Consider the following 26,131-nt stretch of genomic DNA (forward strand, 5'->3'; position numbering starts at 1 on the left):
TAGCAGGTCCCAAAAAGAGGCCAGCGGGGGAGTTGGAGGAATGTGCTTGCCAGACTCCCAGCCCCGGGGGTGGGGGGGGACACGACGACAGATGACACATCTCTGAGCAGCAGCCACTCCTTTTGGTCACGCGTCCTTCACCGATGTCCTGAGCGCCTCAGCTGCAGTGTCTAGTTCCCAAACTTACTCCTAGGTGGCAGATGCTCGGCTCTTCAGCCACAGACCAGTGTTTGTGCTTTCTATTTCTTCTTCTTCTTCTTTTACATTTTAAAAGGACAGGCTTGTTAGGAAAAGCAGAAAGGATAAAAGAGGCGCCCGCATAGTCACAGGCAGGCAGGGAGGGCAGCCGCCATGTTTTCAACTTCAAACAAGTGCTTCCTTTTCATATCAGCCGGCCCATGTGAGAATTTTCCTTAGCATATTATTAAATCCCGGGACAGAAAGTACAAAGGCCCTGAGACACACGGACGGCATTTGCCATATTTGAGGAAGAATATGTTCAAAATGGTTGCGTGTTTGTCATGTTTGTGTTCGAGGCCTACATCAGTGGTTTTTTTTTTTTTTTTTTTAAGATTTATTTATGGGCCTCCCCGGTGGCGCAGCGGTTGAGCGCTGGGTTGCGAAGCTGCCCGCAGCCTCTGCAGCTCTGGTTCGATTCCCAGCTGCTCCCCGGCCACAGGAGGAGGGTCCCACATGGTGCGCAGACCCCTCCTGCCGCCCGCTGCTCCCCTCAGCAGTGTACTTTGGTCCTTCTGCCTGCTCTGCTCCCCGCTCTGGCTCTGGTGAATTCTCTCACCCTCCCGCGCTTCTGACTGTACCCGGTGTTTGTATGTATACACAAATAAATAAATCTTAAAAAAAATAATAAAATAAAATATTTTTTAAAAAAAAGATTTATTTATTTATTTATACAAGCACTGGGTACAGTCAGAAGCATGGGAGGGTGAGAGGATTCACCAGAGCCAGAGGGGAGAACAGAGCAGACAGAATAACGAAGTACACTGCCGAGGGGAGCAGCAGGCGGCAGGAGAGGTCCGCGCGCCATGCGGGACCCTCCTCCGGTGGCCGGGGAGCAGCCGGGGGATAGAACCTGCGCTGCAGAGGCTGCGGGCAGCTTCTGCAGAGGCTGCGGGCAGCTTCGCAACCCAGCGCTCAACCGCTGCGCCACGGGGGGGGGGGGGGGGAGGCATACATCAGTGGTTCTCAATGGTGCAGTGGTTTCACCCCCAGGTGGGGTAAAATAGTAAAGTTTGCATTTCAGATGAAGAAAACAGACCCTTTTCCAGTGTAGTGAATTCGGCAGAGGCGCAGCAGCCTAGCGGGACAGTTGTCACAGCTGGTGGGGAGGATGCTCCTGGCGTCCGGTAGGTGGTGACCCGGTGCTGCCGAGTCCCCTGCAGTGCACAGGCCCCCTGCAGACTTGGCCCCAAATGCCAGCAATGCTGAGCATGAGAAATTTGGTTCCACCTGGACCAGTGAATTTCTTAGGCTGAAATGAAAGCCCTGTTGACAAATTGCTGTTTTAATTACAGAAGGCTGTTTCTTGGTGAGGTTAGCAGAAGGACGGGGGCCTGGGTGGCTCATGTCTTCTGGAAGGCCTTATACTTAGCATCCCCACCAATCTGCCTGGGTGCCTCCTGAGCTGAGTTCTCTGATGGGCTCGAGAAAAAGAAGATTCTGTGTTTTGCCCAGCTTTTCTCGTCAAAGCGCAAGGGACGTCCTTTGCATCTTTCTCCATGCCGGACAGAAACAAATCCCTTGTGTTTCTTTTTAATAAACTCTTATTTAATTATTTTGTTTCTTCTTACTATTTCTTTCTGTTCTTAGCTTCTGATTTTTCAATTACATCAGCCTCTGAGTTATGTTTAGAGGTCGCTGCAGTCAGTTTCAGATTCCCACAGCCACCTTTGTTTTGCTGCATTCATTTTTTTTTACTTTTGTTTCTACAGTTCAATGGGTATTTATTTTAGTATAAGATACACATATAACTTTGTTTTACACATCTAGTGATCCAACACTAAGTATACATGCTTGAGTGTGCTCTGTACACTTATTTCCTTAGTATGTGGCCTGACATCGTGTATTTTAAGGACTGTATGCTCAAGATTCAAAACCAAGGCTATGAAAGTGTTTACAGTGAAAAGCAAGTTTCCTGCCTTCTTTTCTCCAGATGCAGCTGGGGCCTTCTTGATTTTTCTTCCAGACGTGTTGTCTGTGTGTGCCAGCATATTTGCCTCTTGATTTCTTGCACAAATGGTAGCATAGTGATTCACTGTTTTCTTTATTTCTTTTTTTTTTTAGATTTATTTGTTTATTTGTTTATTTATTTATTTATTTATGCAAGCACTGGGTACAATCAGAAGCGCGGGAGGGTGAGAGAATTCACCAGAGCCGGAAGAGGGGAGAACAGGCAGAAGGACCGAAGGACACTGCTGAGGGGAGCAGCGGGCGGCAGGAGAGGTCTGCGCGCCATGTGGGACCCTCCTCCGGTGGCCGGGGAGCAGCCGGGGATCGAACCGGCGCCGCAGAGGCTGCGGGCAGCCTCGCAGCCCAGCGCTCAACCGCTGCGCCACCAGGGGAGGCACCTTTCTTAACAGGTTTTGGGGATCATTCTCCATCAGCCTGTAGGGATCCTTCTCATGATTTCTCACGACTTAGTCCATTGCCACGCTAAACCTTCACTGCGGGGACTATCTCTGTACGTTAGTCTGTGTGGTCAGGCGCCATTATGTTTGTAGAAGGTGTTTTATTTATTTTATTTTAAACTACTTGGGAAGACATTTAAGACTATTGCGGTAGGGTTCAGGGCCGCTGCGACAGGAGTGGATATTTGTACTCAGTTGTGTGGGAACGAAATCGGAAGAGTCCTTAGGTGCTGGTGCTTTGGAGGTGCCGTTACCGAGGCCAAGGGCGTGTGGCCGCAGAGGCCGCCTCTTGGCTGCAGCGTTGACAGGTGGTGTTTTGTTTTCATTGAATTCGTTAGGAGTAGAGTTGAGCACTTTCTTGTATTAAGGCCGTTTGCATTTCTGTTTCCACACAGTGACCATAAATGCGGTGAACGGCAATCTGTAGTGGAATCTGTTTCGGAGCAAATGTCACGGGTTGATCGACTCGTCTCCAAATGTGCTTAAAACAGCCTTTGAGAGGCCCGCTCCCTCTCCGCCAGGTCTGCACGTGCACCCAGGTGACTGTTGATGGTTTTCCCTTCCTCCTTCCAGTCCTTTTCAGCAAACAGGAAGAGCGTGTCCTGCTTTCTCAGCTGTAGGGCGCCCTCAGCTACTTGTGTTCACTTCGTCTCTGAGGCTCTCCTGCTAGGAGGGCAGGGCCGGTGCCCCCCCTGGGGTCCTGTGCTGCCAGGGCCTTGAGCACTGCAGGCCCACGTGGGGGGAGTGTGTGCCGCTGCTCTTCTTCAGATTGTCCACCGCGCCTCGCTGCACACCTACCCTGTCCCGAGCCGCAGGGTTGCCCTTGTCAAGGCTGGATTGTTGTCCTTGGTGTAGGGATGCCCACCTGTCCTTAGACCTCCCCACACCAGGTGCCCCACGGCCTCGCCCCTTGGCTGTTCTGAACAGCCTTACATGACCGTGGGCTGCGCTAGTCTCTGGGTCCTGCTCTCTGGGCCCCGAAACGTGGCTGCTGGATGGCACTGGTGTCTGTTCCCCGGGGATGCGGGCTGGAGGCGCATTTGTTCTGCTGCTCGGCCTGTGGCGGCAGCGCCCAGGCACACACGTCAAGGGCAAGCCATGGCCCCATGCTGCATGCACGGCCGGGTACAGCAGGGCACTTTTGGAGCTGACGGGTGCTGGCGTGGACATGTGTCCACGCTGAAACTGACCAAGCTGTCAAAGCGAAATATGTACGCGCATGTGCCCCTGTCAGTGACGTGCCAGCAAAGGTGTTTCTAAAAGGGAAGACACCGGTCTTTGGGATGTGGGAGACACACGTTTTTTGTGCTACTGTACTGCCACTGACAGATGTTTCTAAGCGTATTTTTCACCAAAAATGACTGAATTTTATTAAAACATTTCCAGTGGTGCTAGCAATGTGGTTCCTTTTCTCATTGACTCTAACAAAGTGGTGAATTTTATTCACTGACTATCGCATATCAAACCACCCTGGTATTTCTGGAGACAACCCCAGATGGACAGGAGATATAGATATATATATATATATATATATATATATTGTTTTTTTAAAAAAGATTTATTTATTTATGCATATAAGAACTGGGGTGCAGGCCAGAGGTGCGGGGGTGGTGTAAGAGGACTCCCCAGAGACAGAGTGGAGAGCAGAACAGGCAGATCTACTGAAATACACTGCTGAGGGGAGCAGCGACGAGGCAGGAGAGTTCTGCTGCGCCCCGCGGGTCACTCCCTGGCCGGGGATGGAACTCGTGCTGCAGAGGCTGCCGATAGCGTCATTATGTTGAGACTCAACCCCTGCACCACCAGGGAGGCCCCTGGACAGGATATATTTTGTATGATGCTAATGGATCACGCATGCTGACGCTTTATATCGGCTGTGCATGTCAATGTTCATAAAAGACACTATTTCTGCATAGTCTTCAGCTGACCGGTGCATCATATACTTCATATAAAAATTAGGAAACTTGCCACGCTGTAGATTTTTTTTTTTTTTTTTATAGAGGCATGTTTTTCTTTCTTTCTTTCTTTGTTTCTTTGTTTATACATGCACTGGGCACAGTCAGAAGCGCGGGAGGGTGAGAGGATTCACCAGAGCCAGAGCGGGGAGCAGAGCAGGCAGAAGGACCGAAGGACACTGCTGAGGGGAGCAGCGGGCGGCAGGGGAGGTCTGCGCGCCATGTGGGACCCTCCTCCGGTGGTCGGGGAGCAGCCGGGGATCGAACCGGCGCCGCAGAGGCCGCGGGCAGCTTCGCAACCCAGCGCTCAACCGCTGCGCCACCGGGGAGGCCCCACACTGTAGAATATTTTAAGGAGAGTTGGAATTAACAGCACTCTACAGTTTGGCTGCCCTCCCCTCTGAATTACATCGCGTGCTTTTTTGGTGTGTTTAGATCTTCGTCAACTTTCTGTTTCTTCTATGGAAACGGATCTGTTTAGTCTATCTCTCTCTGAGTCAGTTTCACTAAATTATACTTTTTCCTGGAAAAGTGGCCTTTTCATATGGCTCTCAAATTCATTTACGTAAAATAAGAAAAGAAATGGCTCTTGGGATTTTTCAATGAATTTTTAGTCGTCCCAAAGGCATTTTTACTCTTGTCTCTGTGCTTCTGTTCTCTGGGCTTCGTGTTTTATTCACATTCACGCATCCATTGAGCCAGCTTTAGATGATCAACTGGCTCTACTTTTTCGACCTCTTCACTTTCTCCTTCCTTTCAGTTCGCTGTGTCCTGACACGGGGACACAGGACGGGCCTCTGCGAGCACTGCAAGCTACTTTAGGCACAAAAGGGACTTATCAAATGATGGTGGCTCAGACATGTGGAGAGGCCTGGAGAGCCTGTTTTGAGGTTAAAGAGCCAGTAAAAAACACCCAAACCACAGCTCAGAAGTACTTTTGGTGAGAAATCTGCCACCTCCCTGTTCCCTCTCTGGCTGTCAGGGGCCATGGCGCTCAGGCCTGCAGATTCTCTCAGTCTCCATTTGGGTGCTCAGTAGTCAGGCCTGGCCCAGTTAGTGGGAGGTTGGTTTGAGGCAGCAGCAGATGGACGAACCCTGCTGTCCTCCTGGAAAGCTAGCCTTTTCTACCTGCTTTGAGAAAAGAACTTGGGTCACAGCGCTGGTTGCCTTTTTCTTGAAATGGGTGGACCATCTAGAAGCTCCCCCATCCTTGACCTACAAATCCCTGTGCTCAGTGGGCGGTGTTGGGGTCACTGGGTGACAGGGCTATCAGGGGACACCAGCACAGTCCATGCTGGACTTTCAGGGAGGCGGGAAAGGAAGGACACTTCTGTGGAGATGAGCAGAAGACACACGCTCCAGAGAGAAGGCCTGGGGGAGAACAGGAACTTGATGGCTGCGGGACGGGCTGGTGAGCAAGGACAGGGCAGGGCAGTGAGGCCGCCGTCCCACCTGCCCTGTGGGATCTGGACACTTCTGGGGACACTGCCTCCTGGTGCCCCCGGACACCCCAACCCCAACTGTCTGTATCCAGAATCAGGTCTGGATTGGCGGGCCGCAAGGACGTCACAGAGAGGCCATGAGCAGGCACGTCGGTCCCGTCAAGTCTGAAGAAACTGCCACTGATGTCAGGGGTCAGGTGTGTGGAGTTCTGGGGGTCTTGGGCCATTCCGGAGGGCAATGTTGTGATGAGGAAGGAGGATGGAGCTTGGGGAGACCCATCCCCACCACAGCTCAGGCTGAGGGGTGACTGGAGCACCAGGTGCGGACAGGGGCCACCAGCCACCAGCCGGGCAGGTGGAGCCAAACAGCTGTTTTGTGCTGAACTGGAGAAAGCCCCTCAGGTGCCAGGTAAAATGGGGCCCCCTCCTCTTGTGGAGCAGTGGCATGCCTGCTTTGGAGCAGGGAGAGGCGACATGGCAGCGGCACTTACCGCAAAGGAGACGGGACCAGTTTGTTCATTTGTAACATCGGGTCCCCAGGAATGTGGCCCCCAGCCCGGTGGACACAGAGACCCAAGCAGGTGCCAGAGGGAACCCCCGAGCCTCCGTGCAGATGGCCGCCACTGGGCCTGCAGCGTGCGTGCCGCGAAGACCTCGGGCATAAATGTGGTGGGAGCTTCTAAGAAGCTGTCAGGAGAACAGCGGCCTCAGGGTGCCACCCCCCCCCCCCCCCCCCGCCACAGCAGGGCCCTGCTTCCTCTCAGTGCGGGAGGGAGAGGTTGGGGGCCAAGCCCAGAAGGGGCGCGAGGCCACGTGAGCTGTCACAGGGTCACTCGGGCAGAAGAAAGGTTTTGGGGAGACCCGAGGCTCTGGGGGTGACCCCATGGGAAAAGGTCTGGAGAACAGCTCCTGCCTGAGTTTTTGGGGGAATTCGCTTTGAGTTTGGAACAATAAACCTTCCCCTTGACATCACAGGGACTTGGAAACGAGATTGGGTTCACAACAAAGATAGGCCCTGACGTTCCCGCCCGCACGCCATGTATTCAGCCTTTGGGCTGTGCCTCCCGGACCGACCTCAACGCGCTCATTTTGGAAACATTTTGGCCAATCTGGTGGGCAAGGGCGCTGCGTCGCTAAGCAGCCGTTCCTGGATATGTGGTCTGGGGCCGCAGCGGGTCCTTCTGGGAAATGCTTACTCATATCTTTGCTCATTTCCCCTGCCAGGCTGCTGGTGCCGTCTCGGACACGCTGTTTACGTGTTTTGATGGTCAGTTGTCGCTCCTTCGTGTGCGGGGTCTCTTACCATGTGCATTTGTCTGCCGCTCTGTAGGTCCGTCTTTAGAATTTCTGTGACAACTGTCTTCATGTAAAAATTAAACATAAAGGATTCAAAGAGGGGCCTCCCTGCTGGTGCAGGGGTTAAAGTCTTACACTATCACTGCTGCAGTCTGACTGTGATACCCCGGCCAGGGAGCTGCCCACGTGGCGCGGCAGACCTCTCCTGACTCGCCCGCTGCTCCCCTCAGCGGTGGATTTCAGTCCGTCTGCCTGTTCTGCTCCCCGCTCTGTCTCTGGTGAGAATCCTCTCACCCCCCGCACCTCTGGCCTGCACCCCAGCTATTGTGTGCATAAAAAATAAAATAATTAATCTTAAAAAAAAGGTTCAAAGAGAATGTTGCAACATATGTTTGACCATCTAGAGTGGGGAAGGCCTCCAAACTTGGGGTCCCCCACTTTAGTGGGGTGAATGTGCCCAGAGCCTGTGCTGATGGTCCAGAGCATGCGGTAGCATTGGCATGGAAACGGGAATCACAGTCCGTTTCCTGCCCTTCCCGTCAGCACCTCCTCTGTTCATCCCCCTCCCTCCCGCAGGGCCCCAAGGGCCTGCAGTGAGTGACACCAAAGTCGGGGACCTTTCCTCTATGGGTGGGTGCCTGGTGCCTGCCAAGCGCAGCCCCTGAGGTGTCCTGCTGACCTGCACCGTGTGTGGGCGCCAACCTCCCATCCCACTTGGCAGGGGGCCCCAACCTCCCCCTGCCCTGCCTCCTCCCTCCTGCCATCTTCCTCACAGGGATGTTGGTCTGACCCCCACTTGTCTGCGTTCCTAGACCCATGGGACTGCTCGCTCCCTTGGCATCTTCGCACAAGGGAAGTCGGCCTGCACCACTGACGGAGATGCCGGGCGGTGGTTGCCCGAGGGCGAGGCTGCCAAACGGGCTGCCTTTTGGTGGTTGTTTTGGTTCGTCGCCAGCAGTTCCGATTTCACAAGAGGCGAGTCTGTTATGTTGTGGCTGGCAGCGCTGACAAGGAATCAGTGGTTTGGGGTCTCTGGCCACGAGGACGGTGTCAAATCACACTTCAGTTTGAGTCTGACTTAACCCCACCCAAATTTTCACACCAAGTAAGATCTGTAATACGGAAGAAATGAAATGTACTGTCACATGGCTCCCCCCAAGAGAGACGCCTCCCTCACGCGGGCTGCACATCTGACAGCTTCTGAACTTTCCCTGCAAGCTTGCTAGGCCGAGAGTGAGGCCCCGACACAATCTCAGGCAAGGACACTGAGGGGCAGCGAAGCTCCGGCCGCAGGCCTGTGGTGCTGCGTGTAAGACACAAACTATAATTTCTCGAAAAGTGCTGTAGAATGGCGGCCTGCTGCCGGGGTGGGGAAAAGCCTTACAGGAGAAGACAGATTCAGGGCGATATGCAAAGAAAACGTTCCTTCATTTAGTGAGTGTTTGCAGACTGCTCTGGGCGGCGCGGGCTTCGTGCCCGTCACCTCCGAGAGCGACGCTCACCCCCATCAGAGAGAGGTCGCACAGCGCCCTCCAGAAGGAGTTCTGCGAGGTGACATGACTCATGAGGAAAAACATCCCGCCTCACTGTACGTAAGACGAGTCCAGACTTATACACCCTCACGCAGCTCGCAAAGATGCTTCTGCGCGCATGCTTGCACAATTCCACCCAGAAAAGGGGGAAGAACAGACCCAAAATAGAGAGGGAAAGTCAGACCCACCCTGGAGAGAGCCCGGTCAAGTGCACCTCTCTCCTGGAAGACCTGAGAGAGGCCCTGGAAGACCTCAGGGCCCGGGTGCTGAGCCCTGAACGGGGGAAGGGGGCAGCGAGGCCGCCTGGGTCCTGCCCTCTGACTCCCAGTGGGCTCGAGGGGAGAGCAAAGGGGCTGCTGAGGGGAAGAGGAGGGGTAGGTGGGGGTCCCACGTGCCCAGGAAGGGGGAGAGCCAGTGGAGCCGGGCCGCCCGGCGCTCCTGTGGGGAATGGAAAGTGGCACACTGCGCGTGCGTTTCTGGGGGAAAACAAGGCGTGCGGGCAGCCGCGCCAGGAATGAAACCCAGTGGAGACGGAAGCCAGTTCCTGGTACCCAGAGGTGTGCGTGCAGCAGGCCCTTGGGAGCCCCGCGCTCCCATCCCGCGCCGACCAGGAGCCCTTTCCCCAGGCTCATCCCTCCTGCCCCCTCGCCTCCTTTTCTCCCTCCCACCTTCCTGACCTCCTCAGACCACATGGACGCTCCCGTGGCGGTGTAGACAGTTCTGGGGTGGGCACAACTCTGCTGGGTCTGCAGAAGCCTCCATGCTGGCCAGGGACAGGCCCTGTGCGGGCCCAGCTCACCATGCACCTGGTGTGCGGGGTCGCACCTGCGGCGCCAGCGAGAGGCTGGGCTCACGGGGGTAACTTGGCTCCCTGCCGCAGCGTTGGGGCAGATTGGAAAGATTTTGAGGAGGACAGAAGCTCCATGTCACATCCACTCACTCGACAGCAGGTTTTCCAACTTCGTGTGTTTAGGGCCTCTTATTGGAAGACCAGGGTCCTCCTCGGAGCCAGTCCTGTTCTTCTCCAGAACATTTCAGCCCTGACCGTCCTCTCCCTCAGTTCTACTGTGCAACCTTTGAGCCCCAGTGGATGGTAGAGGGGGGTGGGGTGCAGGTTCACTGCCAGCCATTTTGTTGTGGTGAGCCCAGTTCTGTTATCATTCCTTCATACTGGACGTTCCCGAACCTTCCTCCAGACTCCATTACCTCCTGCATGTTTCCATTCCACTTGTGCTATCAGAGAAGTCACCAGAGTTCAAAACAACCACTTATTCCTGAGTTGGCTGGGCCCATGTTTCCAACCCATCATTTTGGAGAGCCTGGCGGCCCTCTTACACATCTCATTAGATGCTACACAAGAAACAGCGAGAAAGCAGCCAAGATATTCAGTGGTACTGAGGTTGACACGACCTGAGGAAGGTCAAGTCCATGTCACGTGGCGTGGCGCACTTATCTCTGCTGAACATTCCTGCCCCGCGGCCCCGTGGTCCACAGGCCCACCGCGTGGCAGGGATGCTGGCTTTTCTGTGTGTGTTGACAAGCTGTGGAAGCAGATCCTGTGGGCAGGCCCTCTTGGACAATCACGGGAAGTTCCTCCAGGCCTGGGCTGAGTCCAGCTCTATCTGGCAGGCAGCGGGAGGTTACAGGCCATCAGGCTGAAGGGTCACCAGCAACCCTAGTGCACGCTGCCCTGAGCCAGAGCAGAGAGGCGCAGGATAATCTGCTTCCGGAAAGGCCCGGCCTGCTGCCCTCGGTCCCAGGCTTTTGTGGGCCCCCTTGGCGAGGAAGTGGAAGGCGGGGCGAAAGGCCTCTTGAGTAAAGCACATCAGAAAATAGAACGTGAGGCAGAAATTTGTTCCTTCAATGAGGTTCGCCTCTTGCAACACAGAAACGCGCCCTAAACTTCCTGAGAGTCTTCAAGAGGGGCAGGCTTGGGAAGCGACAGAAAATTGCTGTCATTAGCAAACACCATCTTTCATCTCTTCACCAGGCCTGCAGCCAAGATTGCGGGTGGTGTGGAAAATGGCAGCGCCGCTGCTGTGGCGAGCTGCCCTTACATTCGAGGAGCGTTTCATAGTGTATGGTTGCTGGACGTCACCAGCAAGTCTGTGTCCTATGCCCTTTGCTTCAGGAGAGTGTTAGTTTGCAAAGGGACAGAAAATTAGCTGCCTCACTGAGCGCTTCCCAAGACAATGACTGTGAGTTGATAGACCTGCAGGGGAAAGACCTGTGTGAGGGAAAAGCCACTAGCCTTGAGGGCGCTCCACACAGGGGCAGCCGAGCCTGTCATCCAGGCCCTGCGGCCCACCTCGCTGGCCCATGCCAGCTGCCCTGCCCACAAGATGGCGTGGGCACGTTCCCACTGCATGCATTGGTGGCACTTTGGGGCTGAAATGCAGCCGTTTTCTTGCCCCCCCCCAAGGTTTCCTTTCCCAACTTTCTGACTGACACTCTTTTGACCTCCTCTCTTTTTGTGCACTTATTTAGGAATTTGCAGTCTCTGGAAGCTCTAAATAAACACACAGGAGGCGGGTGCTCCCCCCTCCCTGCCCCCCAGTGTCATCACCCAGGCTATGAGCTGGGGTCCCAGGTGCTCACTGGATTCAGCCTGTGACTCCAGATGCTCCCCACTTAGTTCCACTGCCGCAGTCTGACCAAATTGACCAGCACAGTCGGAGCCCGGCCCGAGCGCGCATGTTGAGGGAGGTCCCTGGTGAGGTCATGGCTAAGGGGCAGCCGCCCTGAGCGTGGAGGCCGAGCACCCTGATGCCGTGGCTCGCTTTCCCGGCCTGCACTGGCCCCCTGGGCTCGGAAAGCAGCTTGCTGACCCAGCCCAGCACAGGCACAGGAAATGACCCCATGGCCCTGGGACCTCACCACGGCGGGGGGGGAGGGGCCCACTTTGCGGCAACGAGGGACAGTGGTCACTCATCAGGATGGGCTCGCGCTTGTCACTGCAGTGAAACCTGCTCTCACACTTCGGCACCCTCGTAAACCCTGGGGGGTGGGATTGGGACGGGCCCACACGCCAGTGTTTCCTACCAGGAGCCTCGGGGTGTGTGCGAGTCACTCAGCCAGCGACAGTCACAGCGCTGTCTGTGTCCAGCTCCTCAGTCCAGAGAACAGGTGCGACAGAGTGGCCAGTGGGCCCCAGGGCAGACGGGACCTCAAACAGAGAGAAGAAGGAGAAGCCCAAGGCCAGAAAGTGGCAGGAAGGGCACAGGGGCAGGGGACGCGGCGGACAAGAGTGCCCAGTGCGGCAGCCGCTTTCCTCCAGTTGACCAGACAAGGTGTCTCTGAGGGGCTTTGTGGCCGGAGGTGAAAGCACTGCGCGGTGGAAACAACGGATGATTTGGTAAATTGTCCTCGAATAGATGGCAATTCAGGGAACTGAGACAGGAGGCGTCCGCCATGGAGGCGTGCGCGTGTGCACGTGTTCCGCCGACCCAGCATGTATCTCACACTCCCGCAGGTACAAACTTGCTGCTGCGTGTGTTTCAGAGGCGCACGAAGCACCAGCACGTCTCTGTCGCCCAGTGTCACTGCAGATGAGTCACACAGTTTTCTACCTGGCTGTGTGCACAGCGCAAGATTGGTGCCAGGCACAGCCGAGATTGTTCCTCGCAGGAGGATGGGGTTTTGTTATTCCCCCAGCAATTCCGGAAACATGAGCAGGCCTCTGATTCTAGAACTGAGCGCACACACTTTTCCACCAGATGACAGGATGTCACAGGGCTTGTTGCTGGGGATGACACTGCTGGGCTGGGCGGGGATGAGTCAGCTTTCTGGCTGTGGCAGGAAAGGCAGGGAGAGCTGGGGACCAGCCACCCACAACCACTCGTGGGTCCCTTTCAAACGTTGCTCTGCTGTCCATCTGTCTCTGGCTCATGGCTGCAGAAGTGACTTTTGCTGCAGCACCCCTCATACTTTGAACCTCATTTCTCTGAGTCATAATGGCAGGTATTTTCTAGATCCTCTGGCCCCGACACTGCCCAGCCCTAACCCCCCCCCCCACTGCCCAATTAGCCCACACCAAAAGTGCCTTGTGGCCTTGCCACGTACGTATCACCCCCTCAGAAACCCATGTCACGATGCTCGAGTGGAGGTTGAGAAACCCAAAGGCAAGCGCCCTGGTGATCTGCACGACCCACACATTCGCGGTCTGCTGCCATGGCCTGCGCCCAGGCCCAGGCTGTGGCGTTCTGCGCCTGCTCTTCCCTCCGCCTTGCCTGAGCCGGTGCTCACTGCTCACTTCCTCCTGGAAGTTTCCCCAGGCCTTGCCTACCGTCCCCCGCGCCCTCGGGCTCTCCTTATCACCCTCATCTGGCCTGTTTGCCCCTCCTCCCACCACTTCCGTGGGGCAGGCCTTGCAGCTCACTCACTTGGTCTCCCAGGGGGGCTCCTCGCCCCAGGGGTCCGGATCACATGTTCTGTGATCACCCCCTCTGTATCTCAGTCCTGTGGCTGGAGGCTCACTGACTCTCAGGGTTACCTTCCCCCAACACTGTTATCAAAGGATAAGAAATTATTTCCATGAAACTGGAGAGTTCACTTGAAACTGGTTTCTGCACTCAGCTCAACTTCCTCTTCTAGAATAATTTTTGGGAAGTACACCAAGTTCCTCTTCACATTTCCCTACCCAAGAGGCTTTGGGAAAGTTTGGGGTACCCCAGATGCCCTATGAAAGTAGGGACACAGGGCATTCTCCCTGGACCCCTGTCCTGGGTTGGGTGTGGCTGGCGGCCTTGGGGAACCGCAGGATGAGGCCTCACCCCATGTGACTTAGTTTCCACAAATGCACAGCGATCCTTGAGCCATGACCCTCTGCTTAGCACCTCCGCCCCACTCAGTCGCAAGACTGTGGGCCCAGAAACGCGTAGTCCCAGCTCCTGCTCCCAGTCGCACCCAGCTGCCCCTCGCCATCGCCTCCAAAGGGCTTTTTCTGAGGTGGGATCAACTTCAGCTCTCCTGTGCCCACTGGCTTCCCTGGTCTCAGAGTGGCTGCAGCCCCCAGGCTGGGAGGGAGTCAGTGTGCCAAGCCGTCCCCTCATCCTGGCCCCTGAGTCAAACCTGGGGGGGGCCCGTCACTGTCAGAGTGACGTTAGATGTGCAAACTTCCTGTGCTGGTGGTCACTGTGCCTGCTGGCAGAACCCTGCTTCCTGCTGTCACACAGCCCCGCCCCCCCAACAGGAGTGCTGTAAATATCTGCAGTTGCTTCTGCCAACCGCAGCAGGGAGTGGACTCAGCAGGCCGTGCTGGCCCCAGGCTGGCCTGGCAGCAGCACGCACACCTGTGCAGACAAGGGCCTGGGAGGGTGCTCCCTGTCCTCCCAGCCCCCGCAGCGCTGCTGCGGCCAGTAAGTAGCTGGGATATTTAGGAGCCACAAGGGCTTGTTCACTGGCTTCTCAGCTGAAAGCTCCTTCTCCAGGCCTTGAGCAAGAGGAGAGAGCTGATGCCTTTCTCTGTTGAGATTTGTACTTCTTGGGCTCTCAGTGGTGTGATGTGGGCACATGACTAAATTTCTCTGAACCTCCATTTTCCTGCGCAGAAAGTGGGCACGACGCTCTTTCCTTCTGTGTGGGAATGGCCTGGGGTGGCTCGCAGGGGCGTGACACACAGGAAATGCAGCAGGTCTCCCACAGAGGCCAGGCTGCCAGCTCAGGCTGTGACAGGCCACTCCTCCGGTGAGTGAGTGTGACAGGGCTGTGCAGCCCGGCCGAGCAGCGGCCTGAGTGGCCGTGATTGCAGTGTGGCATCGGCTTGGGATTGGACGGAGCAGCAGCCAACTTCCTTCTTGCTCTAGACTGTAAAGCCGTTTTGAAGCCCCAGGAGACACGGGCGCGTCTGGTGGCCTGGGCTGCAGCTGACCTCACCTCCCCCACAGGCCTGGCGCCGGCGCTGGTTCGTGCTACGACGTGGCCGCATGCGCGGGGACCCCGACGTGCTCGAGTACTACCGCAGCCAGCGTGCCAGCAAGCCCATCCGCGCCATCGACCTGCGCGAGTGCGCCGTGTGGCGGCACGCAGGTCCCGGCTTCGTGCGCAAGGAGTTCCAGAACCACTTTGTGTTCATCGTCAAGACTGCGGCCCGCACATTCTACCTGGTGGCCAAGACTGAGGACGAGATGCAGCGCTGGCTGCGTAGCATCAGCCAGGTGTGCAACCTGGGCCACCTGGAGGCCGGGGCAGGTGAGTGCCGCCCGCTGCAGCGGGGCCTTCAGGGTCAGAGCAGACCGGGGTCCCCTCGCCCTCCCTGCGTGCTGAACTTTGGGTCTACAAGTGCGCACACTGAGTGCAGGTCCCACGCCAGGCTGAGGTTCCAGAAGCACCCCGTGGAAGTCCAAGAGTGCTGCTGCCTATGGCAGAAAGTGACATGTGTGACACACAGGAAACACTTCCTCATGTCTCCCACGGCCTCAAGGGCCCTATGAGGGACAGTATCCTGACTGGGCTATGACTGCAGTGGGGCAACTGACACGCAGAAATCTCTCTCTGTCTCTCTCTCTAACACACACACCCCTTCTGGCTATAACATGCTCTGAAGATTCACTTCCGCTCATGGACTGAGCCCCTGACCTCACACCCCGAGATGCAGATTCTGATTTCATGAGCCCCTCAGCCTCGTGGACAAAACTCAGACCTGAACCCTGTGGCCACACTCAGGAGGGCACACAGGCACCGTGACTCGGGTGCCTCTAAAGTGACCACAGGGCAGAGACAAGGACCACAGTAAGCCGTTCGGCCCAAAACACCCTGGTCGTGTGTCCTCTCCCGTGTGCCTCTGTCTCCTCACCCGGGACTTGTCCTGAAGGATAGAGGACGTGCTTCCCACTGTGAGGAGGGACAGGATGAGTGAGGTTGCAAGCAGTCCACGGGGTGGCCTGCTGTGAAGTTGGGCAAAGCCGGCAGTGCCCCATGACCTCTTCTGTTCCTGTCACCCCCCGAATTCCATGCCCCAAGGACTGCCACTTCCCAGGGAAGGCAGGCGAGTCGCCCAGAGTGCCAGCTGCGAGAGCAGAGCCCAGCTCGTGCTCAGGTGGGCCCCGGGCCGCTGAGACTTGGGAGTCCTGAGCCGCCAGCTGCCTTCAGGGCGGAAGGAAAGGCCTTCGCTGGGAGGTGCTGGTCCAGAGGCCACCTCGTTCTGGAGTCCACACTCATCCTGAGGGCCCCGGGGCCTGGTGAGAGGCTGGGGTGTGCTCCTTGAGAAACGGGGGCTTTCTGCATCCTTCACGTCAGGCTGCTTGTTGGCTCAGCAGCGGGTGGTGGGCGCAGCCGCCGCCCTGCCTGCTGTGTGCGCACATGCGCACGCCCGCGGAGAGAAGCAGCAGCGGTGCGGGTTGTGGCCGCCGGCCATGAAGGAACTGTGGCCCCTGCTGCGGGGAGCTCCAGGCCAAGAGCGCGCCTCTGTTTTTTTCCCTCTTAATTGATTCAACGCTTTGCTCTTGGAACGTCGCCCTCCTTTTCCAGACATTGTTTATAGCTCGGGGAAACGGTCTCCTCTGCCGGAGCAAACACCAGCTGTGATTTGCATCTTCGCTCTGGCTTCTTCGAGGCTGCTTGAGAAACAGTGAGGGAGCGCACAGCCCTGCTCCAACGTGAACGTGGGAACTGATTTCTCCAGCAGATGCCGTGGAGAGCCTCTCTCGCGCCGCCCTGCCGCCGTCCCGGGCCAGCTCCCTCCGCACCGGCCAGGCTGTTGGCCCCTCCTCGCCTAGAGAGGACACAAGCGCTAGTGCTGTAGCAACTGAGGACAGCAGAAGTGAGTCAGAGTTTCTCTTCCTTCCCGATTATCTGGTTCTGTCCAACTGTGAGACTGGAAGACCGCACCACGCCAGGTATGCCTCCGGCCGGCCCGCCCGGCCCAGCGCGCGCGCCTCTGTCTGCGGAGCCCGCGGCTCCTCCCGCAGGCTCTGTCGCGGTCACCGGGCGCCCCTGTCCGCGCCTCCCTCCCCGCCGCCGCCAGGCGGGGCAGGTGCGACGCAGCCGCTCTGAAAAGACAGAGCAGGGTCTGAACTCGCTGAGCCCGGCGTGGCAGCCTGCGGCTCCGTGTGCGGCCTTGCGTTCTGGGATGCGCCTCACGCTTACAGGGTGAAGACGTCCTCAACCCCCTTGTCCCGCCCGCAGGGGTGCTGCGGCCGGGCAGGCGGAGTGGGGTGGTGCCCTCCGGGCGCCGGGAGGGAGGCCAGCATGGCTTTGGCGGGGTGGGGGGGGGGTGGCTGCCTTTCTTCCTCAGACGAGGGTCGTGTTGCTCAGTGGCCACGCCGTGGCAGGCACAGCCGGCGCTCTGGTCACAGCTGCGCGCTTCTCTCCCCTCAGCCTCCCCAGCAGATGCGACAGCTGGTCAAACTCAGACCGCTCCCTGGAGCAGGCCTCCTTCGACGACGTTTTTGTGGACGGGCCGCCGCCGTCCGCTACCGCCCTGGCCCAGCCCTCCCGCCATGCCAGCGGCGCCCGGGAGGCCCCGGCCCCCAGGCCCCAGGCCGCGCGGCTCTGGAGCGGTGGGCCGGTCCGCGACTGTCTGTCCTGCTCACAGTCGCTGGACCCTTCCTTCAACTCCCCCATTCAGGGGGAGCAAAACCAAGGTCCGCTGCGCTATGGGGTAAGAGACCTTGACTTGACGTCCGCCACGCCCCCGCCACGCCCCCCAAAGCCCAGCCATCTCTCTGAACGGCGCCCCGAGGAGCAGCTCCTGCGCACTGCAGGCCCCAGTGCCTTCAGGCAGCCGGGCGGCGCTGTGGTGCCCAGAAGAATCTCTCTCTCGGGTTTGGACAACATGCGAGCCTGGAGAGGTAAGTGCCGAGCCTACACGCAGCCATGCAGCCCACCTGGCCGCGCTTCTCTCTTCGATCCCCGCGAGGACGCCCTGGCTCCCCTGCGCCCGTGCCCCAGGCTCCCCATGGCCTCGGAGGCTAGCTGCGGGTGCGGTCCTGGGTCCCTGCGGGTGCTGAAGGACAGCGGCCCTGACCTTGAGAGCCCCTAGCCTGTGTGCAGGGCTCCCTGCGGGGCTAGCTCCGGGCCTTTGTTCTCTGTAGCTCAGCCCAGGGTTGCTCTGGGCTCCCCACACGCCCTGGCCTGCAGCCCTCGGTGCTTCCATCACCCCAGGTGGCGCCCGTGTGCTACCGCTCCGCCCTCCTGGAGCCTCTTGCCTTTTCTGCAAAGCCATCTACTCTCATGGATGTGTCTGTCTCTTCTCTGCATCCAAATGCTATCACACGCATGTTGCTACCTAGAAAGCCACGTAAAGGAGTGTTTGCCTGCGTCTCTGTAGCTGAGGACTTTGGTTCCCCCACCCCAGAGGTCACCCAGTCTCCCGTGGCACGTCCTCTGATTATCTCGATGGAACCGTGTGATCAAAAGGTCTTCATGGGCTAACGTGTACGAACAGTGGACCAAAAGGCAGAATGGAAAGTGGAGGTAGGCTGTGACGCGATGGACAAAGGCAGCAGCACCATGGATGAGGGACATGAGTCAAAGTGTCAAATTGAAGAACAAAAAGAAGTAGAGCCACCTTGGTGGTGTAAGGGGTTAAAGTCTCAGCGCTGTCACGCTACCTCCAGCCACTGTGGCCTGAGTCCAATCCCAGCCAGGCAGCTACCCACAGGGCGCAGCAGGCCTCTCCTGTTTCACCTACTGCTCCCCTCAGCAGTGTATCTCAGTCAGTCTGCCTGTTGTGTTCCCCACTCTGTTTCTGGAGAATCCTCTCACTCCCCGCACCTCTGGCCTGTACCCCAGTTGTTATATGCATAAATAATAAAAAAAATACATTTTTAAAAAAAGAATAAAAAACATTATTTAAGACGTGAAGACACTAGACAGTGATGTGCTGTTCCTTTGCGTGGAGGCCAACAGAGGTCCCACTAACAGAGGTTTTGACCTCGAGCTAAGACCCAGTCAAGGGTGGTGGGTGCACAGCAGCGGGAGTGGTGAAGTAGGGGGACACTACGGGGAGGGTGTTCAGCCTTCCCGGAGGGCCACCCGGAGCCCAGGCTCGGTGGCCACCACAGGGAGTGGCAGACCTGGCCAACGCTGGCCTGTGTTAGAGTTGGCGGGTCAGGTTCCACACACAGTGGCACATATACTGGGGGTTGGCGAGGAGGGGGTCCCATCTGTGGATCCCTATGACCCACCTGACACCAGACACAGCTTAGAAACTGCCTCCTGTATTTTTTGTTTTCCTGTCAGTCCGTGGTATTTCATTTTAATAACCTTTTTGCTGTTGTCTGAAAAATATGCTATTTTGATTTGGTTTCTAGCTTTTCTAAACTAGATGACCTTGCATTTGCTTTGCACACAGTCCTGTCACACGCACATTTCCTTCTTATGTCCCTGCTTGTGTTAGCAAGTCCCAGACACTGAATAGTAGCAGTGACCCAGGGATCCCAGTCTTATTCCTGGCCCCACAGCACCACCCCGTGTTCCCCATCTCAGTGACTTTGTGGTCAGGGTTCATGACGCCTGTCATTGCAGCCATGACTGAATGTTGAACTGTCGTAACGACATTCCTCCTTTATCCTGTTAACCTGAAGACCACCATGGGCTGACTGGAATGCAATCTTAGGGTAACCGCGACTTTGGGGCTGTCCTTTTGTTTGGAACTTGTTTTTTGACCTTTTTCCCCAGAGAGATTGTCCTGTAATTTTTTTTATTGACAGACTTTATCAGAAAAACCATGTCGGCATGGACTTTGCTTTCCGGAAAGACTTAAAAATTTTCAGGATTCAATTTCTTTACTCTTGGTTCAGATTTTCAGTTTTCTGTTGCAGTCCTTTTGGTAAGTTATCATTTTCCAGGGATTTCTTCATTTCACCAAATTTTTCACATTTATTGGCATAAAATAGATTACCATGCCTTCTCCTTCTCTGTAGGATCAACAGTGGCTGCCTTTTCATTCCTGACATTGCTAACGTGGGTCTTTTCTCCTTTTATATTACTCTTGTTGGGGTTCATCAATTTTCTTAGATTTTTTTTTTTTAAAGATTTAGTTATACAAGAACTGGGATACAGGTCAGAAGCGCGGAAGGGTGAGAGAATTCACCAGAGCCAGAGTGGGAGCAGAACAGGCAGACAGACTGAAGACACCGCTGAGGGGAGCAGCGGGCGCGACAGGAGAGGTCTGCCTCGCCATGTGGGAATCTCCCTGGCCAGCTGGGAATCGAAGCCGCGCTGCAGAGGCTGCAGACAGCTTCGCAGCGCGACGCTCAACCACTGCGCCACCGGGGAGGCCCAGATTTTTATTTTTGAGAATAAATTTTGACTCTGATTGTTTCCCCCATTGTATATTTGTTTTCTGTTTCATGAAATCTTGCTCATCTCTTCATTATTTCTTTCCTGCTACTTCACTGGTCAGCAAATTCTGACCAAATCTGACCAACAGCCCTTGGACAACTAGCTGAGAATGGTTTTTACACTTCTAAGGGTTTGTTAAAAAAAAGTACTACCTGGCCCTCCCAGTCTCCTCGCCCTCGTGTTTGTACTTCCTTGCAGGTAATTTGCATTGTTTCAATGGATGGTTGGCTCCTTGCATTTTTCCTTTCTTCTTTTTTTAAAATTTTTTTTTTTAGATTTATTTTTTATTTATATAATAGCTGGGGTACAGGCCAGAGGTGAGGGGGTGAGAGGATTCACCAGAGAAAAAGTGGGGAGCAGAACAGGCAGAATGACTAAAGCACACTGCCGAGGGGAGCAGCGGGGAGACAAGAGAGGTCTGCTGTGCCATGTGGGTAGCTCTCTGGCCGTGGGTCGGACTCAGGCTGCAGTGGCTGCGGACAGCTTCATAGTGCTGAGACTAACCTCTGCGCCGCCTGGGAGGCCCCCAGTCAATTTTTTTTTTAAGCTTCACTCACATCAACTAGTTTCCTAGCTTATTGCTTCCAGCATCTCACAAGTTCCTTCTGGGATACTTTTCATTCATTTTGTGGTTTATTCTTTAAGATGTCTTTTAATAATAGGTCTGTTGTTGGTGAATTGTCTCAGATTCCATTTGTCTAAAAATGACTTTTAAAACCTCTTGTTGTGAAAAGGGAATTCCTGGATGTATAAAGCTAGTTTGACAGTTGCCCAGCGGAGTCTGCGGTCACTCCCACTCCTTGTAAGAAAGTTTCTTTTTTTTTTTTTGGTTTAATTTATTTATTTATACAAGCACGGGGTACAGTCAGAAGCGCGGGAGGGTGAGAGAATTCACCAGAGCCAGAGCGGGGAGCAGAGCAGGCAGAAGGACCGAGGGACACTGCTGAGGGGAGCAGCGGGCGGCAGGGGAGGTCTGTGCGCCATGTGGGACCCTCCTCCGGTGGCCGGGGAGCAGCCGGGGATCGAACCGGCGCCTCCGAGGCCGCGGGCAGCTTCGCAACCCAGCGCTCAACCGCTGCGCCACCGGGGAGGCCCAGAAAGTTTCTTTTAAAATTTCCTTTCAGGGCCTCCCCTGGTGGCGCAGCGGTTGAGTGCTGGGCTGTGGGGCTGCCCGCAGCCTCCGCAGTGCCGAGTGATTCCATCCCTGGCCGCCAGCAAGGGTCCCACATGGTGCACAGACCTCTCCTGCCGCGCCTGCTGCTCCCCTCAGCAGTGTATTTCGTCAATCTGCCTGCTCTGTTCCCTGCTCTGGCTCTGGTGAATTCTCTCACCCTCCCATGCTTCTGACTGTACCCAGTGCTTGTATAAATAAATCTAAAAGAAAAAAAAAATTTCCTTTCAGCCTCCCTGAGGGACTTCCCGTAGTAGTTCTAGAAGTGACGCCATAAACTCAGTCTTGGGAATGTTTTCATTTTACCTTCATTATGGAAACGGAGCTCTACTGGCTGTTGAGTTCTTGTTGCACGATTTTCTTCCTTCACTGTTTTCAGTCTATTATTCCACGGCCTGTGGCCTCCTACCACGCCTGCCACACAGGACTTAACTGCTGCTGGCCTAGATTCTTGTGTTTGTGATGAGCTGGCTTTCTCTTACTGTTTGGAGATTTTCAACAATTTGGCACAAATTCATGTTTTTCACAAAATTTAGGAAATGTTCAGGCATTATTAAAAAAAAAAAGTATGCCCCCCTTTCTTTCATCACGGGGCTCCTAAGTGTGTGATGTTGTGTCAGCATGGTTGATGGTGATGAGTCTTTGAGAGTCTGTTCCTTTGTCTTCATTCTTCCCCCCACCCCAGATTGGACACTTTTTTTTTTAAAGATTTATTTATGCCTACAAGAGCTGGGGTACAGGCCAGAGATGCGGAGCGGGAGGGTGAGAGGATCCACCAGAGACAGAGCGGGGAACAGAACAGGCAGACTGACTGAAACACACTGCGGAAGGGAGCAGCAGGCGAGACAGGAGAGGTCTGCTGCGCCCTGTGGGTTTCTCCCTGGCCGGCTGGGGATCAAACTCGTGCTGCAGAGGCTGCAGATTGCTTCATAGTGCGGTGCTTAACTCCTTGCGCCACCAGGGAGGCCCCAGATTGGACACTTTCTATTAATCGATTTTAAAACTCATTGAGTCTTCTGTCAGCTCAAATTTTCTGTTGAGGTCTTCTAGTGAATTTTTCATTCTAGTTAGACTTCTCAGCTCCAAAATTCCATTTGCTGCTTTTCTGCAACTTCTAGCTTTCTGATGCTGAATAGTTGTTGTCATGGCTCCTTGTAGGTCTGTGAATGTGGCTTCCTTTTGTTCTCTGAACTTCTGTGTATTACCAGTTTTGGTGTCTTCTCTGCTAGTTCCAGCACCTAGCACTTTTCATCCAGTTTTCCTGACCGCCCTTTGTCCTGCGGACGGACCCTGTGGCGGCCTACAGGCACGCGAAGAGGGGCTGGTCTTCGCGCATCAGCAGGGTGTGCCAGTCAAAACTGTAACGAGCCGGCTTCTCACCCTGTGACGGGACTGTTGCCAAGAGGACAGCGATAACAGGTGTTGGAGAGGATGTGGACAAAAGGGAGCCCTTGTGCCCTGTTGGTGGGTATGTGAGTTGTTGCACCGCTGTGGAAACCAGTATGGTGGTCCCCCCAAAATTGAAAAGAAAGCCTCCGCATGACTCAGCTGTCCAAGTCTGGGTAGTGATCCAGAGGAAAGAGAAGCAGGACTGAGGAGCTGGCAACACTGCTGTGTGGCCTGCAGCTTTCTTCCCCATGACCGAGACATGTGAGCCACCCGCGCGCGTGTCGGCAAAGGCCCGGGCAGAGTGGATGTGAGCTAGCAGCAAGGAGGAAGTCGTGACACATGGGTGGACCTTGAAGGCATGCCGCTAGGTGACGTCACCCGACAGAGAAAGATAAGTAGTGTGTGATTTCACCCAGATGCAGGCTCCAAAGGAGTCAGGCTCGGAAGCAGTGGAGGGCTAAGAGCTTCCAGCTATGTGTACAGTGGTGTTAACTGTGGCTGCAGTGCTGCGGCCTCACACAGTCACCTTAGAACTCGCAGTCTGTGCCCTTGGATTGAGCTGCCCCACGCCGCAGCCCCACGACCCCCTTCCGCTGCTTCCGAGCTGAGGCATATTGATGGACACTGTCCACCCTCCTTACGCCGTGCTGTAGGCCAGTGCTTCCGTCAGGTTCGGCAGATGCAGCAGGTGTGTGGCGAGTTGGAAGCTGAGAGTGCTTCAGAGGGAGGAGAAGCGGAGCCGGAAACCATCAGCTGAACCATGGGGCAAAGCAATAATCCGAAAGGGTGATTGGGGAGGTTTGAAGACACACTGGAGGGGCTGAGGGCTGAGCCGTGGGGTGGCAGAGGCTGAAACCAGAGCCAAAGCCCTGGAATGTGACCTGGTTGCGGCTTTTGGCCAATGCAGTGTGAGGCCCACACAACGAGAGAGGCGAGGCTGGTCGGCGCATGGGCCAGTGGAGCGCACAGAGCGGAGAGATGCTGTGGGGCTGCATTTTAACAGGATCACTGCTGGGTTGAGAGTTGACTGAGGGGAGCAGGTGTCGAAGTGGGGAACCCTGTTGAAAGATGAGATGACGCAGGCCATGGTGGTGACAGAGTAGGTGGTAGCTTTGGACTCTGTTAAAGGTGCTTGACCTACCTTGAAGGTGGAACCTCACCTAGTGGGTGTGGGTAAGGCGAAAGAGTGGGTCGAGGTGGAGTTTGTGGTTTTGGGTGTGAGAAACTGACATGAGGAGCAAGTGGAACAAGCTGGTGGCTGGAGGGAGGTGACGCCTGCCGCATTTCCCAGTGTGGGTGTGATCAGGCCGGAAGTGTGACTCCGAAGGTCCGTGAGAGGCCTGGGCCAAGCTCTGATTTGCAGGGTGGTCTGTCTGATGAGGTAAGGGCAAGGGCTAGGCGAGGTCACCAGGAGAGCAGTTCCTTTCTGAGCTGAGATGGCACGGGTGGCTCGCTCCCCTCCTCAGAGTGGCCGGGTGTTCTGCAGAGGGTCATGTGATCCCACATCTCCACAACCCTGGTGTCCCGTGCCACCTTGCCTCTCTGCTCCCCGTTCTCCTGCTCACACCCCTCCTCTCCTCAGACTGCCAGCCGTCGCCACCTGTTCCAGATGCCACAAGCTCACGTGACAAGGCCAACAAGCACGCGTAACCTCTTGCTCTATCGCCTCCTCGTTCAGAGCAGAAACTTTTTCCAAAGCGGGTCTGGCTTCTAGACTTGATGGCTCTCCTTGCGCGTAGAAGGCTCTGCACAGCATGCGGGCCTGGACCCCAGTTTTGACTGGTGCTGCCTTGCTTTTCTTACCAACCCTCCTTGTGCCTTGCAGCTGACGTGGGAGACCAGCCCTTAAGGCACCGGGAGAAGCGGCTGAGTTTAAACTTGGTAAGTTGGGCTCTCGAGTTGCTATGAGTTTCAGTTTTACCAGAGATAGCCTGAGCTGCATATGCTCCCTTTGGCACATCTCTGCCACTCAGCACGCTGGGCCTCAGAGGCCCTGCCGGTGTCGCCCGAAGGCTCTAGCAGGACCCCGCCAGTTGGAAGGGCCCAACTCAGGGCAGCTCCTTGCGAAGTCACTTCGCCCCAAGAGCTTGTGCTCACATGGCAGCAGCTGCCGGAGGGCCAGCACCCACCTCACGGGCCGAGTTCAGAGGCCGCGCTCCAGCTCCAGTCGCTCCCCTGACTGCCCCAAGTTCCCAGCTCCTGTGCGCCTCTGCCCCTGCGGCCCACGTGCAGCCTGGACTGCCCCCTGCTGGCGGCGCGCGTCACTGTCCTACCGTTCCCCAGCCCTGCAGGTTCTCCCCGATGTGCCCGACTTCTTCCTCCGGGGCGGAGGACAGCTACGTGCCCATGCAGGCCGCCGCCTCTAGTCGGGGACGCCCCTGCAGCCCTGATGAGTACATCCCCATGAACTCGGGCAGCTTGTCGAGCCCACTGCCTGCGCTCCCTGCGGACCTGGAGCCGCCCCCAGTGAACAGAGATCTCAAGCCTCAGAGGAAATGTAAGCCCTTGACCTACAGGCGGGGAGCAGGGACCCGGTGGCCACGTGGGGAAGCGTCCCTCCTTCCTGTCGAGAGACCAGCGCGGCAGGCCGCACCGTGGAGGGTGCGAGAAGCGGCCGGGGAGGGCTGGGCACTTGCAGGCACAGCCAGGCCATGTCCAGCGCAAAGGGCCCCTCTGGCTGCGCCCCTAAGAGGGCAGAGGGAAATGGTGATGGATGAGAAGCATTTAAGGAAGAGATGCCATCTGTCACAACCATAAGAGCCTTTGGTGCCAGGACCCATCCCTGACACCCCCGCCTGCTGTTGGACCCCTTCGGGAGCAATTACGGCTTCAGGTGGCCTCGCCCAAGCCGGTCCGGAGTCCCGGCTCCTACCGCCCCCTGCGGTCTCTGTCCATGAGTCACCCCGCCCCCCAGCATGTGCTGCGTGCACAGGGCCGTGGGCATGAAGGGAGGAAGCTGGGAGGGTTTGGCCGCCTGAGTGGGAGGCAGATGTGAAAAGCACCTGGGAGGAGAGGGAGAGTCGGGGAGCAGCTAACTAGGAGAACAGACCTGGCCTCAGGAAATCACCAGCCATTCTGGTCAGAATGGATTTCACAGGGACCTCAGGGAGCTGCTGGATGCGGCGGAGTGGGGGTTCCGCTGGCTCCCCTCCATGGGGCACTGGCCAGCGGGCGTCTGGGGTGCTGATGACGCGGCTACTGCACCCTTGCTGGAGAAAGGAATTGCAAATCGTAGCAATTTCCATGAATTTCCCCGTCAAGTGCCTGGCTTGGCGGTTAAGGAGAGATGGCCTTGGGGCTGGGCGGGTGGGGTGAAGGCAGACACCTGGCCTGGGACAGGTCCCTGGTGAAGGCAGCAGACGGGATGTGGGCCTGACCCACTCAGCCACTAAGGCTGAGCGCTAAGGCTCAGGCA

At 56.2% G+C, this 26,131-nt stretch overlaps 1 protein-coding gene across 1 annotated transcript in view; it reads left to right on the forward strand.

Annotated features, from left to right (window-relative positions):
• GAB3 (GRB2 associated binding protein 3) overlaps positions 1–26,131 on the forward strand; it is a 46,419-nt gene that overhangs the window by 6,344 nt on the left and 13,944 nt on the right. Inside the window, exons 3-7 of the mRNA XM_054695947.1 lie at positions 14,756–15,059; positions 16,492–16,705; positions 17,187–17,659; positions 24,542–24,597; positions 25,000–25,213. Coding sequence (XP_054551922.1) covers positions 14,756–15,059; positions 16,492–16,705; positions 17,187–17,659; positions 24,542–24,597; positions 25,000–25,213 — 1,261 coding nt within the window. The remainder of the gene's footprint in view (positions 1–14,755; positions 15,060–16,491; positions 16,706–17,186; positions 17,660–24,541; positions 24,598–24,999; positions 25,214–26,131) is intronic.

Source organism: Talpa occidentalis, unplaced genomic scaffold, assembly GCF_014898055.3.
Source record: "Talpa occidentalis isolate TD23 unplaced genomic scaffold, MPIMG_talOcc4v2.1 talOcc4.15, whole genome shotgun sequence".
Classification (NCBI taxonomy): domain Eukaryota; kingdom Metazoa; phylum Chordata; class Mammalia; order Eulipotyphla; family Talpidae; genus Talpa; species Talpa occidentalis.